Source organism: Populus nigra, chromosome 13 (genome assembly GCF_951802175.1).
Source record: "Populus nigra chromosome 13, ddPopNigr1.1, whole genome shotgun sequence".
Classification (NCBI taxonomy): domain Eukaryota; kingdom Viridiplantae; phylum Streptophyta; class Magnoliopsida; order Malpighiales; family Salicaceae; genus Populus; species Populus nigra.
Genome location: NC_084864.1, coordinates 10556208 through 10572668, shown reverse-complemented (window position 1 = coordinate 10572668; position 16461 = coordinate 10556208). Strand labels below are relative to the sequence as shown.

At 31.1% G+C, this 16461-nt stretch overlaps 1 protein-coding gene across 2 annotated transcripts; it reads right to left on the bottom strand.

The window, feature by feature from the left end:
- Nucleotides 1-1637: 1637 nt before the first annotated feature.
- Nucleotides 1638-8716, bottom strand: LOC133670642 (uncharacterized). 2 transcript variants are annotated; one of them, XM_062091192.1, is made up of 12 exons: nt 8582-8716; nt 8220-8450; nt 6950-7078; nt 6779-6865; nt 5603-5683; nt 4750-5214; nt 4306-4441; nt 4022-4184; nt 3759-3887; nt 2618-2812; nt 2221-2343; nt 1638-1891 (listed from the first exon to the last, which is right to left on the bottom strand). In XM_062091192.1, exons 3-12 carry the CDS (start codon nt 7053-7055, stop codon nt 1778-1780), a joined length of 1599 nt encoding a protein of 532 aa, XP_061947176.1. In that variant the 5' UTR covers nt 7056-7078; nt 8220-8450; nt 8582-8716; the 3' UTR covers nt 1638-1777. The 2 variants fall into 2 exon arrangements, with proteins under 2 accessions (XP_061947176.1, XP_061947177.1); XM_062091193.1 differs by lacking the exons at nt 8220-8450; nt 8582-8716 and adding an exon at nt 7238-7372.
- Nucleotides 8717-16461: the final 7745 nt, after the last annotated feature.

Sequence of the window (16461 nt, the reverse complement as noted above, 5' to 3'; positions counted from 1 at the left end):
GGAAAAGATAAAAACTTTAGATTTCCATTCTGTGTAGTTACGACTGAGGATTTCTTCGATCACACACACAAAAAAAATACTTTGACAAGTAATAATCTCTGGAAAATAACTTCTGTGTGAAATTAAAAGCCAAAAAAAATATGAAAAAAAGGAAGAAAAAATGTAGGACAATACCCTCGCCTTGACTGCAAAGACTAGAGCAGCAAAGCGGCCATGGAGTTCCCTTTTTCTTATTGTGCGCCCAACGCACTGACGTGCGCCACGATGTATAAACCTCTCTCGTGGAATACCACGCCACCCCTAACTAAAGAGGGAAGCGCTCGGCCTTGGGCGTGATTTAGATCTTGCCCGCTCGGCCTTGGGCGTGATTTATACCAGAGCAACCCTAATTTTCGTTCTTTTCTTTTTTTGCCACTATACTCTCTCTATATTTACGCCTGTATCCCTGCCGTTTTATTTGAATATAATAAATATCCCGTCCCGTCGTGACTCGTGAGAGAGAGCAGGTGCCGTACGGGAACGCCAGCAAGGCGCTCTCACTTGGTTTTTTGTTTAAACAAATTTATTTGGAAATGAAAAAAGTAATAGATTTATGAAAAATCACAATTATTATACTTGAAGTGAGCCGGTGGCTGACACGTGTCTTGGACAACCAAACCTCTAGCCTAGCTGAGTAAAAAAAAAAGAATTTAATGTTAACTTGATGAATAATTCATGATTTAGTTAATTCGTTTGAGATTTTATTTGATTTCAAAAAAATCTTTAAATATATTTATTTTGAATTGATCTAAATTAACCTTAATTAATTAGCTAACCTTAATTACGAATCTAATAATGTTTACTAACTTTGTGAAAAATAATAAAAGAAAATAAAATTCACAAAATGGGGTAAAGTATAGATTTGTCCTCCAACTATCACATAATTCTCAAATTGGTACAAAAGAAAACAGCAATTCTCAATTGAATCCCGATTTATCAAACATTACTCTACAAAAACCATAATTAAAATTAATGGCAGAAATGAGTCCTTTTGATAATAAAGGCAAAAACTTTTATAGAGAAGGTGAATTGGGTAATGTCTACTAGCTAAAGATTCAATTGGGAATTTGTTTTTGTTTGGACACTCAATTGAGAATTGGATGATAGTTGGGGGATTAATATGTACTTTGCCCAAAAAATGTTAAGGTGTTTGGAGTAGTTAGTTTTAAATTGATCTACACTTCTTACTTTGAATATTATTTTTTTTAAAAAAAGTTATTCTAATAAAAACTTCCATTGAGAATTATAATCTCTAATTGCCAATTTAATCAAACTACTTGTGTTATTATGACAAAAGTTTATCAAAAACACGAATTATCATTTTTATTCCTTAATAATTTGGTTATTCATTTATGAACATTTAAAAGTTTTTTTACTTCATTAGTAATAAAGGATATTTTTTAATCATGTTAAAACGTGTTTAGTATTGTAGTAGTGATTGTTTTTCAAAGTAATTTTTCATTCGAAAATATATTTAAATAATATTTTTTATTTTTTTTAAATTTATTTTTTGATATAAACACATCAAAACAATCTAAAAATATAAAAAAAAATCAAAATTTTTAAAACCGTGATTATCCAAAAATATAAACACAAAATTATTACAAGAACATTTGTATTTTCATTATTTACTTGTGCATCACGGAACAAACATATTTCACCTTTTTCATTATTAGAGATAAAGGAGTTTCAACTCCTTCCATGATTGAGCATTGGTATATGCAGGAATATATCCATCTTAGTCATCATCAAGGGTCCTAAGCCTCGGCAGTTGACCACGATCCACAAAATCAATTCTGTTCAATCTCAGACAGCACAACACTTGCTCTGGAAGTTCTTCTTGTTTCTGTGCCTGTTAATACAAGAAAAATGTTGACCCCAGAATGAGCTTGAGAGCTTGAGAGTGCTCTCGATCAAGTATATATAGGCTTAATGATTTACTATCCAGTTCCTTAATCCTCCTCTTGTGCACAGAATAAGTTCCCAGAAACATTGACAAAAATAAAAATAGGAAGCAACCTAGGAGAACCAGCTAGCTCAGGTGATAAAGGTGGGGTTAATTCTATCTGAGTAGTGATCTTAGGTTTAACATATGGAAACTTTAACTTGGATAGACACTGACGCCAGACAAGCCTGAATGTTCCGCAGTAAAGAATGCATGTGATAAGTTAGATTGATCACCTGGATAGTTAGACCCAGATCAAGTATTCCATTCCTCAGGCGGTCTCGAAATGATTCTAGTCCCTTTCTTGATATGTAGCTGAAGCGATGGATATCCAGATCAATCTCAAAGTAATTAGGACCCTGCATGATGAACAATAGGATGGGCATGGTCATGAATCTTTTCCCTCAGTCTTGCATATCAAAGCTACATCACATAATCACTAGGATGGAATCCTAGCATATTTCACAGTGGAAACAAAAGAAACTAGGAAGTAATTACTGTCTTTTGTAGCAAGATATGAGAAAGAAGACCTCAAGTCTGTTATTATCCAACGAAATTTCGACAGCATAGTAGATCGTCTGCAAACTAATTTGACATTTGGCTGAACCAAAAATAATTTAATCCGTGCTTTACCTTGAAAAATTCATGCTGTGGACGAGAAAGAACTGGCTTTTCATTATAAGCATTAACAAGCTTTCTTTCAGTAGAACTTAGATTGAGATCTTCAGGATTAACCAACCCAGTCATGATCTTTAGCCTTTCTCTATATGGAACAGTTGAGTCTTTTGCAAAACCTCTAACCTTTTCCATCTCATCCTCAATCAATTTCTGTCACATTTGAAAGAAAATTTCAGTCAACCAAGACAATAGCAACCAAAGATAACAGAACACAGAGTGTGTTGAAACCCAGGAAAACAAACTAAAACAGCGTGAAGAGTATTTTCAAGAAGTCATTGGAAGTACTTTGGATGAAATATTATAGTGATTTCCTCATACAATGAAATTGAGGGAAAACAGATGTCTCTTCCCAATATGAATATTGTGCATGGTCGTTTTTTTTCCCCTCCATGATTATCACCCAAAGGCCCCACTGAACTTGAAATCACCCTTTTAATTGTCATTATGCCATGACGTTATAGGTTCCCCTTGATGACGTAGTCCCTTGGGAGAACAAAATAATGCTACGAAAGTTGTCTGAATCCAAACGTTCGAGTGAGTGGTGGTTTCGAGATAAAATTATTTGAGGGCTTGGGATTTGGGACCTTGTTGAAGCTAAGTCAACATCTAATGACAGTTCAATGATCTGTCCCAAACTGCTAGACAATCCACTCGATACTGTACACAAAGCTCAGAAGCCCGGAGTCTGTCAGCACCCATCAAAAAATTATTTGAAGAGCATAGGATTTGGGAACCTGTTGAAGCAAAGTCAACATCTGATGACAAAAATATCGTGTAGATGAAGTCTCCACTATGCTTAGTAGTGCTCTCTCTCTCTCATTTTTTGGTAATGGAAGTGGAGTTCTACTAAAAGAAAGAGAATGCATCTCCCTAACCCTAAACACAACAAACTACAAACTTCTCCTAGATTTGTTATGCATCAAGTTGGCATCTGCAACATCAAGGGACATAAGAAGCCAAAATAAACATAACACTTGCACCGAAAGTTAAGCTTCTTACAGTAAACCTTAAAAGCGAGTATAAGTTGAACACCTTATGATTTATATCGCTGAAATAAAGCATGCTGGTGAAAAAAGACAATTTAAAACGGAGTTACCTTGATATTGTCTTGATATTGGGAAGAAATCTCTTTCTCCAAGTTTTCAGAAACCTTGAAGTACAGTACAAGACTCATCCCTTCCCCATTAGTATCGCCAAGGAACATTGCAGCAGGATAGGTTGGCATCTGCGAAGCATCAAGAAGGTTCAATATAACATGAGAAACTGCTGACTTTACAAGCCAACAAAATTATAATTGCTATTTTCGCAGGACACAGAGGATACATTGAGCAATTAACATGATTTATCAGAAACATATACCTGAATATTTACTATTAACAGAGGAGGGAGTTTCCCATCTGATTTTAAGTTTGGAAGATCAAGTTGTTGAGCTATGTGATTTATCTTTCTTGGGCAGACAAATACATCAACACCAATTGGAGTGTATGGGCTGTGAACTGGGGCAGAGCACTTCTGCTTATCTCTGCATTGTAAATCATTCCAAAATTATATCATTGCCTATCACAGAACAAAGAATCGAATAACTACTAGTAATAATAGCCTGACCACCAAATAAGGACGATTCAAGTAAGTCGATGGCATACTTGAAATAGGTCAGGCCACGAAGTTTGAAATTTGAGGGTGGAATCTCAGACCAACATCCTGCAGTTGGCTTCTCTCCCGTGGCACGTGGAATAACAAATCCTGCTTTAGGACGGTACAAGAATCTTTTTGATGGACCTGAATACATATATATCAACAAGATTAACGTTCTACGTCAGCAATCCATGTACTTACAATCACATAAACTTGAATGTCTTGCAAAGTTACCCATTTGCATGTAACACGAATAAAGTGAAAAGTCCAAAATTGAGGCTCAATACTGTACTCAAAGAAATGTATAGACTGAGAGAAAACTCATGCAACCTTAAGTTATATTAGGATAATAAAATTAGACAACGAGAGAAGTGGTGCTTGAAAATCATGGAAATACACGTTGATAAAGAAATGCTGAATTTCAGTTGTGCAACAAAAACTTGAGTACTTACAGTGTTCACTAGCTTCTTCCCCACTATCACCTGATTTCCTCTTAAAAGAAAGCCTAAAAACTGCTAGCTTCCCTTTTGGAGCTGAAGCAGATAAAATCTTGTCATTGAAACTTACAGAAGGAACCAATCGAGATCGACCTGACTTCAAGTTATTCTCCTGAGAGTCACGTCTATCCTCTTTTAGACCTTTGAAGCTTCCGTAGGAATTATTTAATAATTTCTTTCTCCGATTTTCATCAGCTTTACTAAAATGTGAAAGATCATAACCCTGAGCACTAATAACTGCAAATCCTTTGGATTCCTTGTATTCATCTTTTCCTGTTTTTGATCCATCTATTTTCATATAACTTTCATGGTATTCTTCATATTTATAACTGCCATCCACAAAACATGAAGAGCTTTCATATTGAAGCACTTGTCCGCTTGAGATGTTCCCAGTTGTAGAACCCACTGATGAAAAGCGGTCTGCAATAAAATATATATATATAAATATATACATAGTGTACACTAGTGAAAAGCATTTCACATTAACATCAACAACTGGAGTTACGTTACCACATACTCTACATGTTAAACCGCAACTGATGAAGGGAGACATGGCGGGAAACTTGTCAATATAAAATATCTATAAATACATTTAGCTAGGGCGTTTCGACATATTACCACTATGTCCTGAAGAAATCAGTACAAGGTAGATTTTATCTCAGTTTTATATGTTGAGATTAAATGAAAAAACATGGTGGGGGCTTTTGATTGAGATCACTTCATCATTAATAAAAACACCCTTGTTTATCTTCATTAAATGAGGGTACCATTTCATGAAAGTAGTTAAAGAGATATCAGCGCTCACTACCTCCAAGCACACTGCAGAATTCATCATCAGAATCTGACTCCAGAATACTGACTGTATCAAACCATGGTTCCTCTTGGATTACTGCAAACAAAAACTCTTAAAAGTCAATTGCCATGTTCTTCAGCAGTTAGAAGAGTATGCACAGGTGTCTGTGGACCCTGTTGGGACTACAGAGGCAACAGTAAAGGTTGTAATGATCTTATATAATGGTCTGAAAGATTGTTCCAGTGAGTTAAACAGTCAGAACAAGAAAGAATAGATGGTAAAATTGGTAAGTTTTAATCTATCATATACATCAATAATCACTGGACCCCTCGAAAAAAAAAACATAACAAATTAACAATTACACAAAGACTATATTTTGAGAAACAAATACAATAATTTCGCATTAATAAATGCAGAAGAGCTTCCATCTCAAGCTCACTTCAAATTTTGAGATGGATACCAATCCAGACAGGTAAACACACATGCATTTTATAACAGTGACCATCAAGATATGACTCCAGCAACCAGAACATGCATATCAAAACCGAAAGGAATGACAATAAATCAAGAGCTAATTTTCACACTTGCTCTTGCTGCATTAAAATAAGTATTCCTAATATTTCACCTGGCACCAGGTGCCCAAAATTTAAATATTCAAAATTAAACAAGGTGTATATCAGCAGGATGATCAATTTGAACGAGGATAAAAGGGAATCATCCATAAGGTTGAAGATTAGCCAAAACAGAACAATAAGGAACAGTTTTTGGACTATCAATTCTTAAAATCTTCTGTGAATTTCGATGGGCATATGCATGTGTAATGAACTTCAGCTGTTTCCATTTTAAGCATATAGCTTATGAAGAAAAGATAGGAAGTCATTGCAAAATCACACTGTGTTTTATAAGAAATTGGCCAAGAACTCCATAAAAAAATCTCTACCAAATTGGTCAAAGAAGAAGTATTTGATTCGTAGCATAGTGTGTGCCATTGCCTGTATAGTCTACAAGCAATTAAAAGTTGTGGGCTACTGGACTTCATATTTTGTGCAAGAATGGCATATTAGTTTGACGAGGCCATGATGGATGCTTCCCATTTGGGACTAAAACAAGATCCGGCCAACAGAATCAAGAATGCCAAAACAGTGGTTGATTAGCATATTTTATGATACACAGTGAGATGGAAAAAAGTACCATCAGAGTCCACTTGACTGAGGTGCCACTGCAACTGGGTGAGATGGAATGTCGAATTGGAGACTCCAGATTTTCTGCACCTGGTAGCTGCACCATTCTCAAAATTCATATGAACAAATTGACTAACGGTAAAATCTTTCACACATCTGGCATCGCTAATCCTTTTCTTACCTCCATCCTGGACAGTATTGGATATCTTCACAAGATGTCTGCCCTTACAATGGCGCCTTCTATGTAATTTAATCTTTTTTGGTGGTGTTGATACGCAGCTGCCCATTCTAGCTACCTAATTATACAATCCTGCCAGTAGCAAAAACTATTCACAAGAGATTCGAGTCCATAAACAGGAACTTGAAGACTAATCTGATGTTTGAAAACACATGCTTGCCAAAAAATGTAAAAGAGCAAATCTAAAATTAGATCAAATAAATGACTTATTAAGACAATCATTTTCCCTACAATTTCTTAACTAGGTAGTGCTGATTATCCAGCCACAATGCTAGCCCACTCAACAGTCTTTTAGCAACTCAACGTACAGTATGTGAACATATGTAAACAAGCATACAATCAAATTTGTTGAGAGATGAAGGAGTCAGGCTGCGGCAAAAACTGCATTGATTAAAAAGGGAGATTGTGTAATTAAGTATCATTATGATCACAATTCACAAAATATTCTGCAAGCAATAATCTCAGACGAACCTCCTAAATTGGTAAAACAACCTAGCGTCCAAGCATCTAATCTCAAGTCAAGCAGGTGATTAGCAACTGCAAGACAGAATTAAATAAAAAGATGGATAAAATAATCTGACCCGTGTCCTAAGAACTTCCAAACCATCTAAGAAAGAAAAAGATCTTTTCACTTTCAAAGAAGCACTTGTTTCAGTTTCAAATCAGAAACTGCAATGATAGAGCTGAAGTAAATGTAAGAAAAATATGGCAAGGGGTCCCCATCAAATAATGTAAAAGAAGACAAAACAGGTACAACACCAGAAGAAAACACATCGAAGGAAAATCATGGAAAGGTTGACGTTTGACGTGGTAACGTGAAGGGGAAATGCATACACACGAAAATAAATAAAGAAGAATACACAGCAAAGTGAATGATAAGAATATATATTATCATTAAAATCCAAATGAATATGATCACAAGGAAATAACAAAAACAAAAGATTTAACCCCAAATCCACAATTAAATTTTCAAATTTCCCGTAAATAAACATTAAAAAAGGACAGAAAATCATTATAATACAGAAAAGGAAAAAAGAAAATCCCTTTGCAGATGAATGATCATTTCGAACGAAACCCTGATTAGAAAAATCCAGGTAAATCACAATGCCATGCATCAGACATAGAAAAAATCTTTTTTTAAAGAAAAACATGTCATCATTAACAGAGATCATGACGACGACGACGATGATGATAATAGTAGAACATTACCAACCTGTATTTAGAAGATTAAGCCTCGGTTTTGCAGAAAGAATCGATCTCCCTCGCCACTCTGACCACGAACCGGAAGACAAAGAGAAGGAGGGGAGGGAGGTTCCAAGGAATGGCGGCGGGTGATTGAGGTAGGTGGGTCCGACGATGTCGGATCCGGGTCAAAATGTCAACAAAACCACCACTCCTCTTTTACTTCCTCTCTTTATAGATAACAATTATCTATAAAACAAACCTTACAAAACAAAACAAAAAAAAAGGAAAAGGTTAAGATTGAGTTGTTCCATTACTGATAAATAGGTTATTTTTAGTGGTTTTTTTTTCAAGAAAATAATAAAAAAAAAGGTTATTGTATTCAGCGCTAACATAAAGGCAACTGTCTATGAATAAGGTCTCCTGTCCTTCCTTTCCTTTATTTATGTCCTAAATTCGCTGGTTTACAGACAGAGACAGAGCGAGCGAAAGAGAGAGTCTTGTGATTTTCTGTTACTTGTTTTTTGTCTGATCTGTTGTCAGCCTTACACGTCACGCTACCTTAGATCATGTCCTTTTTCTTTTTATAAGATAAGCATTTCCTTTTTTTGGTAATTAAGAATCAGTCCCTGTTTTATATATTTATGAACATATCGGTCTCCAATCTCTTAAATTTGGCGGATTTTTCCCTTTACATTCCTTGGCTCACGAGTTCGTCCCCATCAGCTCTGTTGCCAGAGAGCATTGAAGTTATTAAAATCGCTCTTGTCGATGAAATGCTATGATACTATTATATGATTCATTTATATTAGAAACAAAAAGAGTAGATCAGACATCTTTATTATGTTACTTTGTTAATCGAAAAAGGGTTGATATTAGCAAAGTCTTAAGGGATGGGACTAATTTGGTATTTTCTATAAATATTGAGGACTATTTGTAAATATGCCTATTTTCTTCTATGTTGTAGCTTCGGTGCTGTCGTCTATAAAGAGTTAGTTACTCTGCCAAATGCGAACAGTTAGAAACGACCAACAGAATCTGGAAAAACAGAAGAATAGATTCAAGTAGTTGTTGTTTTTTAAAATGTTTTAATTTAAAAATATATTGAAATAATTTTTTTATTTTTTTAATTTATTTTTAACACAACACATTAAAAAATTATAACAAAATAATTTTAAAAAAAAACAAATAGATTCTTCAATTAAAATAGATTTGTACTGTTTGAATTAGAGTTATTGTATATTTGGATTTAATTTGACAGACTGTATCAAATGATTTGATCAAAAATGCATTAAAATTCAAAATAATTTTTTTTTTAATTTTCCCTTCTCATTTTTATTTTTTAATAAAGATAGAGTTTTTTGTTCTATTTTCTTTGGCTTTGTTTTTCGCTCATCCAAGCACAACAAGAGAGAAAGATTTCCCTTGCTTCTATTTTTTTCCTCAATGTTTGTGAGGATGGTTGCGGTTGTTTTTTAAAGTGTTTTTTTATTTATAAATATATCAAAATAATATTTTTTTTATTTTTTAAAAATTATTTTTGATCTCAGCGCATCAAAATGATCTAAAAACATCAAAAATATATTAATTTGAAATAAAAAAATAAAATAAATTCAATTTTTTTAAAAAACACTTTTAAAATATAAAAATAAACAGGGTTATAAGGATTGTTTTTTATATGATTCCTGCATGAAATATATATGTTCCACTAAATCAAAAGTTAAAATTCTTATGGCACCACCTTCTAATCTGGCAGTAGAAGTCATTGTTTTTGTTTTCCTTTCAGAACAAAACATCATAATTTAACAACATCATTGTTTTAATTCATTGATTATGTTTTATTGTAATGTATTAAAAATTATCTACTAAAATACATTAGTAGTATTTAAATATTTTTTTATATTAAAAAAAATTAATTTAACTTGCACAACAGCATGGGTAAATAATCTAGTAGTATTTTCTAAGCATACAAAAAGTGGTGCATAATCATGATTCCGTCTAGAAAAGTGAAGAGCTAAGTGTGGAGAATAAAGGCTGTAATAGGGAAAGCATATGGGCTGCAATTAGACCCATTCAACACAGGTCTAGCATGTCCAGGCTCATCAGTGCCATTTCTTGTTAATTATACGAGAATTGCTATGATATGAACAAGTTAATTTGTTAAATTTAAAGATAATTTAAAAATTAATAAAAATATAGTTTGATGTAAAAAAAAATAATATTTTTTTAAATATTGAAACAAAAAACATATTAAATTGACTCGGATCAATTCGAGTTAACTTGTTAAATCTGCTACTCAGGTCAAAAGATCCTGATGAGCCAATAGAAAGCAAATAAAAAAAATATTATTAAACTTAATTCTCAATCAACCTAATATTGAAGAATGAAATTGAAGTAAAATTTAATAAAACAAATGAGTCGAGTTAACTCAGGTTAACTTGTCAAACATGGATCATGAGATCGGGATAATCTCATAGAAAACAAATCAAAATAAATTATGAAGCTTAATTCTCATTCAACCTAATATGAAGGATTAAATTTAAAAAATCAATTAAAAAAAGGACACAAAAAACCACCCAAATCAACCGGTCAAACTCGTGAACTGGGTCATGAGATTAAGATAACTTCATAGAATGTAAAATGAAACAAATTATAAAATCTAATTCTCAATCTATTCAATATTGAGAATGAAATTGAAATATAATTCAACTAACAAAAGAATAAAAAAAATATAAGTCAATTACATGCGACTTAGGTCATAAGACCGTGACGACCTCATAGAAAATAAATAAATAAAATATTATAAGTCTCAATTTTCAATAAGCCTAATATTAAATGATTAAATTGAAAAGAAAATGAAAAAAAAGACCTCAATCAACTTAGGTTAACTTGCCAAACCTAGGTCAATAGAATAAGATGACTCCATATAAAGCAAATCAAAAAATCAATATATAAAGTCTAATTCTTAATCAACCCAATATTTAACGAAGAAGTTGAAATAAAATATTTAATTAAAAAATGATAAAAAAAAAACACACGAGTTAACATGGCAAACTCGCAAAACTCGCGAGTCAGATCATGGAATCATATTAACCCTACAGAAAGCAAGTCAAAAAATAATTATGAAGGTCAATTTTCAATTAACTTATTGTTGAAGGATGAAGTTAAGAAAAAGTTAGTTAAAAATGACAAAACGAATTGACTTGAGTTAACACGGCTAACCCGTAAAATTCACGATTCAGATCATGAGATCAAGAGACTCCGTATAAAGAAAGTTGAATGAAATTATGAAGTTCAATACTAAACAAGCAAACTCAATATTAAAAGATAAAAAAAAATAAGTTAAATGTAAGTTTCTGTCTAAATTTTAGGTGGACTACTACAAGTTGCCATCAGTCTCCATCTATGATAGACTCAAAGTTAGGAAGTAAGCAAGTTGTTAAACAATTTTTCCCAACAAAATTGTTGGTAAAGCAAATACCATAATTGCATAATTGAAATAAAAGATCAATCCTATACTATATGATACCATTTCCCTATAAAAAAATTGAAACAGAATCTAATCATTTTTTCTCCAAAAAGTTTTTAAAAAATTAAAAATATTAACAAGCTCATAAAAATAATAAAGTAAACAATTACCAATGACGATGCATATTTTTGAAGTGGACGTGTGATGTGGCTAAAGAATTCACGGATGACATGCATGGAAGAGCAAACATGTACCGTTGCTATCTTTTAGAGAATTTGGCTTTCCAGGTTATCTTTTCCTTTTATTTCAACATTGATTTCAAATTTTGTAATATTTTTATTCCATGTTTAACCCATGATAGTTTCTTTGTTATATTCATTTTCATTTAATTACACTACTAGATAGTTGTTTTGGGGTAATTTTTTGTAATGTTAATAAATTTAGTCTGTCTCAGTAGATCAACATTAATGAGTCATTTATCTTAAAAACTTTGCATATCATGTTAATATATAATTATTTATAAAATAATTGATAAAATCATCATAAAAAACCCCAATCTTCTTAAAAACAATGACATAAATTTTTATTAGCAATATGTTTTGTGAATAAAAGGCAACAACAAATAAAATTAAAGTTTTTTAAAATTTTTATAATTAGGAAAAATGTATTTTTTAATTTAAGACTTCATTTATTTATTAATGCATTTGTTTATTATTTTAACAAAATCTTTTTTTTATATATAATTGCAAGCATTGTTTTTTAAATAATATTTTGTATGTGAATGCATGAAAAAACTCAAATAATGTGATAACAACATGTTAAAAATATATTAATAAATAAATAAATAAGCAATTTATTTCACTAAACAACTTAATCTTTTAAGCAACCCATAGGGGCGTCAAGTCCATGTTACCTTTTGTTTTGTAATTGTAATGTTAACATTTTATCTCTCATATGCTCCATTATAAAAGAAAAAAAATAAGAATAAAAAAATTAATATAATATTATTTTCTCAAGGATTAAATATTTCTTTCGATTACATGAATTTCCTTGCATGTCTCACTCGTATGTATTTCTAAAACTTATCATTATTAAAGCAATATTACTTCATTAATCATATTTTGTAATTTTAGGATATTCAAATTGACTGCATTGACATAAGAATAATAGATGACTACGATGAATATAACTCCTTGTTGGAAAGGACTTTGAATGGTGGAAAAAAATTTGATCCCAAAGTTAGGGATGAATTTTAGATCTCAAGATTCATGAAGTTTGTGCATTTTATGTCATTTATGCTCCACGATAAGATTCATGAAGTTTGTAATCATTATGCATCTAGGAAATTTTTGTATGATTTCAAATTGGATGAGGAAGGTTATTTAGAGAATATGTTTTAGGTTGATGTAAGTGTAACTTAAAGAACATAAAAGGAAGGGCAAATTAAATTTTTTAAAACTAAAATTAACCTTAACACCCTTTCAAATTATTACAATCTTAAGCACTAACTAACCTAATTCAAACTAAACACTCAAACATAATATAAATATTGAGTAATGATAAAGAGATTAGGAAAGGGAGATTACATATAGATTTTATAATAGTTCATCTCTAACTAGTTAGCATTTATTATCACTTAAATAGCCTTAACCAATAGCTTTTCAAATGACAAATAGTTTTGAATTCATGTACTTAAATTATTACCAACCAATGACAAATCATTTTCAAATGATCAAGATTCATACTTTTCACTTTCAAGCTTTTCCAAAAGCTTTTTATCAAATTCCAAATAGTTTTGAATGTCACTTATACTTTAACAATGATTTTCACTTTAGAAAGACAAACTCATATTATCTTAAGGATAATCTAACTCTTAAGAAATAAGATTAATACAATCAATGAAAGATATAACAATATTAGTTCAAAGTAAGTTTAAAAGTTGTAAACTTAGAATGGCATCATCTAGCAACAATATATCTATCTATGATGATTTCAAAGCAGGTTTGAAAGATTTACGTATGAAAGCATTATGTTCTTGGGTTCAAGCTATTTTAAAGGTATTTTAGAGTTAAATTGGTCTCTAAAATATTTGATTATTAATTAACCACTTAAACTCAACACCTTAAGATAACTTGTATATTAATTGAACCTATAATATAGAATCTTAAGAGTAATAATTAATTCATCATTAATGATTTGATTCATCAAAATAAAAAGTAATGGATGCCTTTGGAACAACATTATGTGATTGTAAATATTTTGGTGATATTATCTTATGTGATTATATATACTTGACTGATAGTAATAATGTGCCTTTTGCTTCTTTTATTAGGGGTTAAACACTATGCATAAACTATATTGTTGGGTGTGGTTTTTTATAACAGGAAGACAAAGATAACTTTGTTTTATTATTTAAATCATGGTTGGAATGTATGTTGTAATATGGTTCAAATGTTATTATTATTAATTAATATCCTGCGATTCAAAGGTAAGTGAAATAGTGTTTTCGTAATCACTTTGCCTTTGATATATCTTGAAAAAGATTCCTAAAAAAATTTAAGATATGGTATGATTTAAATAAATTAAGAAAGTTTTCAAGAGGATTGTCTATATTTATATGAAGATTAAATAATGTGAAAAGACTTGGACTTAAATTATCAAATATTATTATATTAAAAAAATAGTTGGTTTCTTTGTATATTGTTCATGGTCATTGGGTTCTAGTATATATTGAAGGAATATCAACAACTCATTAAAGTAAAAGTATTGATGCCTTATTTGATGGTTATGTAGATCTTGAAATATATTTGAATCAATTCAGAAGGAAATATTATTATGTTTTAAGAAGCATAATCGAGAATGGAATATAAAGCTAATGTTGTGTCCTTTAACTTCTAAGTTCCATCAGTAACTATTTTGAGTTTTAGAAAAAAAATTTAAGAATCCAATGAAACTTCTAAATTGTTTCAGGATAAGTTACTAAGTGCTATGTATTGCAATTGCTTAGCAAAATTATTGAATTTACATTCATGTTTCAACTTATATACCTTGAGGAAAGAGATATCCTACAAATATAAGTATTTTATGATATAAAATATAGGATTAAATCTGTTTTTAAATGTTTATATAATTTATTTGAGTTTAAATGAGTTTCTCTTTAATAATATATTGAAGATTCTAATTAAGAGGAATGCAAAATAAGTTACATCATAATATATCACAGTACATGTAAACCCCATGTTAGAATTTTTTGAGTTTGTAAATGTTATTGATTGGGAAAATAAAATTGGTAAAATCAAACTGAGAGATTTTCACATTAATAATAAAATAATAAAAAAAATTATGTTAAATTAAAAATTAGTCGGGTTGACAAGACGGAATACTCGGTGAAATGAAAAACATTAGATTATTAAAAGGAAGGGCATTATTGTCCTTAAGGAGTAAAACAAGATGAGTATATAAGCACTCTTGACTTTCTTTAGAAGCCAAAAGTGGTTGACTGTTTAAAGAATGAGAGAGGAAGAATTTTTTTTTTCAAATCTCTTCTATAATCTACCCAAATTATCTTCATATAAGAGTTAAGGGGCAAGAAGGGATTAAAAGGAGATTAGGCTAGGAAAAATGAAGAAAACCTAAAGGATTTTGGCATGGAAAATGGCGGTTTTGGGGAGGGGGGGATTTAGTTGGGGAGGAAAACTTGTTTTCAACAAGTTCTTTTCTTAAAATTCTTGTGTTTAAGAGGTGAGAAGTTTCAATCTAAACTTTAATTATATGTATGTTATGTGATAATACATTTTTATTAGAAAATGCATTATGGAATGTGAGTATAAATGAATGATTGGTTAAATGTTTAATGTAGTGTTTGAATGATGCTTATATACATGAATATTATATGGGTGATGATCTAATTTGAAAAAATTGAAAAAACATATTCCCATCACGTACAAGGATTCAGCTAAAGGGAAAGAAATTAGGGAATGAGTTTGTTTGATGAAATTATTAAGGGAATTGTATTTAGAGATGATGTGTATTGTATTAGAAAGTTGAATAACAAGTAAAATTCCTAAAATGAGAATTTAAGAATCACTTTTTGTGGCCATAAGATTTCGGCCAAGAGAAGAAAATTAAAGGGTGAGGGATAATAAATGTTTAAATTCCTGTTCGATTTGAATTCGCAAGAAAAAAATGAATTAAGAGTGTGAGAAAATTAAAGGAACTGCATTTTCTTCCGTAAGGGACCATTTCAATAAAAGAATAGATATGAGTGAATTGATTTTGGGAGACATGTATATAAATGATGTTAAGTGGTGTGTAAGATGAAAGTGGTTGCTAGAAATGATGAAAGAACACATGAAAATATTTTAGTTGTGTTTTAGACTTGTAAGCTGAAATTATAATAGCTTTATCACCTAGGTTGTAGTTAAAGTTATGAAAAGTAAATGAGAAAGTTTTAAATATGTTTTTTCATGAAAGTTGTAGTTTCGGGTATTAGATTTCAATGAAAAAGACTTTGCGCGATTTGGAGTTATAAAACTCCCATTATGGACTAATAATGGAAGGAAGGTCAAATTGGATTTTAAGCAGGGTTGTTGGGTATGCTAAAGTTAAGGGTAATTTTAGGTGGGTAAATGGCAGAACTGAGTATTTTTTTTTTCATGGAAGTTATAGCCTTATGTCTAAGCTTTTTAAAAAGACCAACCATGCCCGAAATAGAGTTATAAAACTCTATATAATAATTGAAATACCAAATAGTATTCGGGGTTAAGAAGACTAAACCGACCAGGATTTTACAAATTTTAAATGT

Coding starts and splice junctions, on each gene's coding strand:
- LOC133670642 (XM_062091192.1), bottom strand. CDS start 7,055: ATGGGCAGCTGCGTATCAACACCACCAAAAAAGATTAAATTACATAGA. Junction 6,866..6,949: donor CAATACTGTCCAGGATGGAG/GTAAGAAAAGGA, acceptor AGAATGGTGCAG/CTACCAGGTGCAGAAAATCT. Junction 2,813..3,758: donor AATATCAAGACAATATCAAG/GTAACTCCGTTT, acceptor CAAATGTGACAG/AAATTGATTGAGGATGAGAT.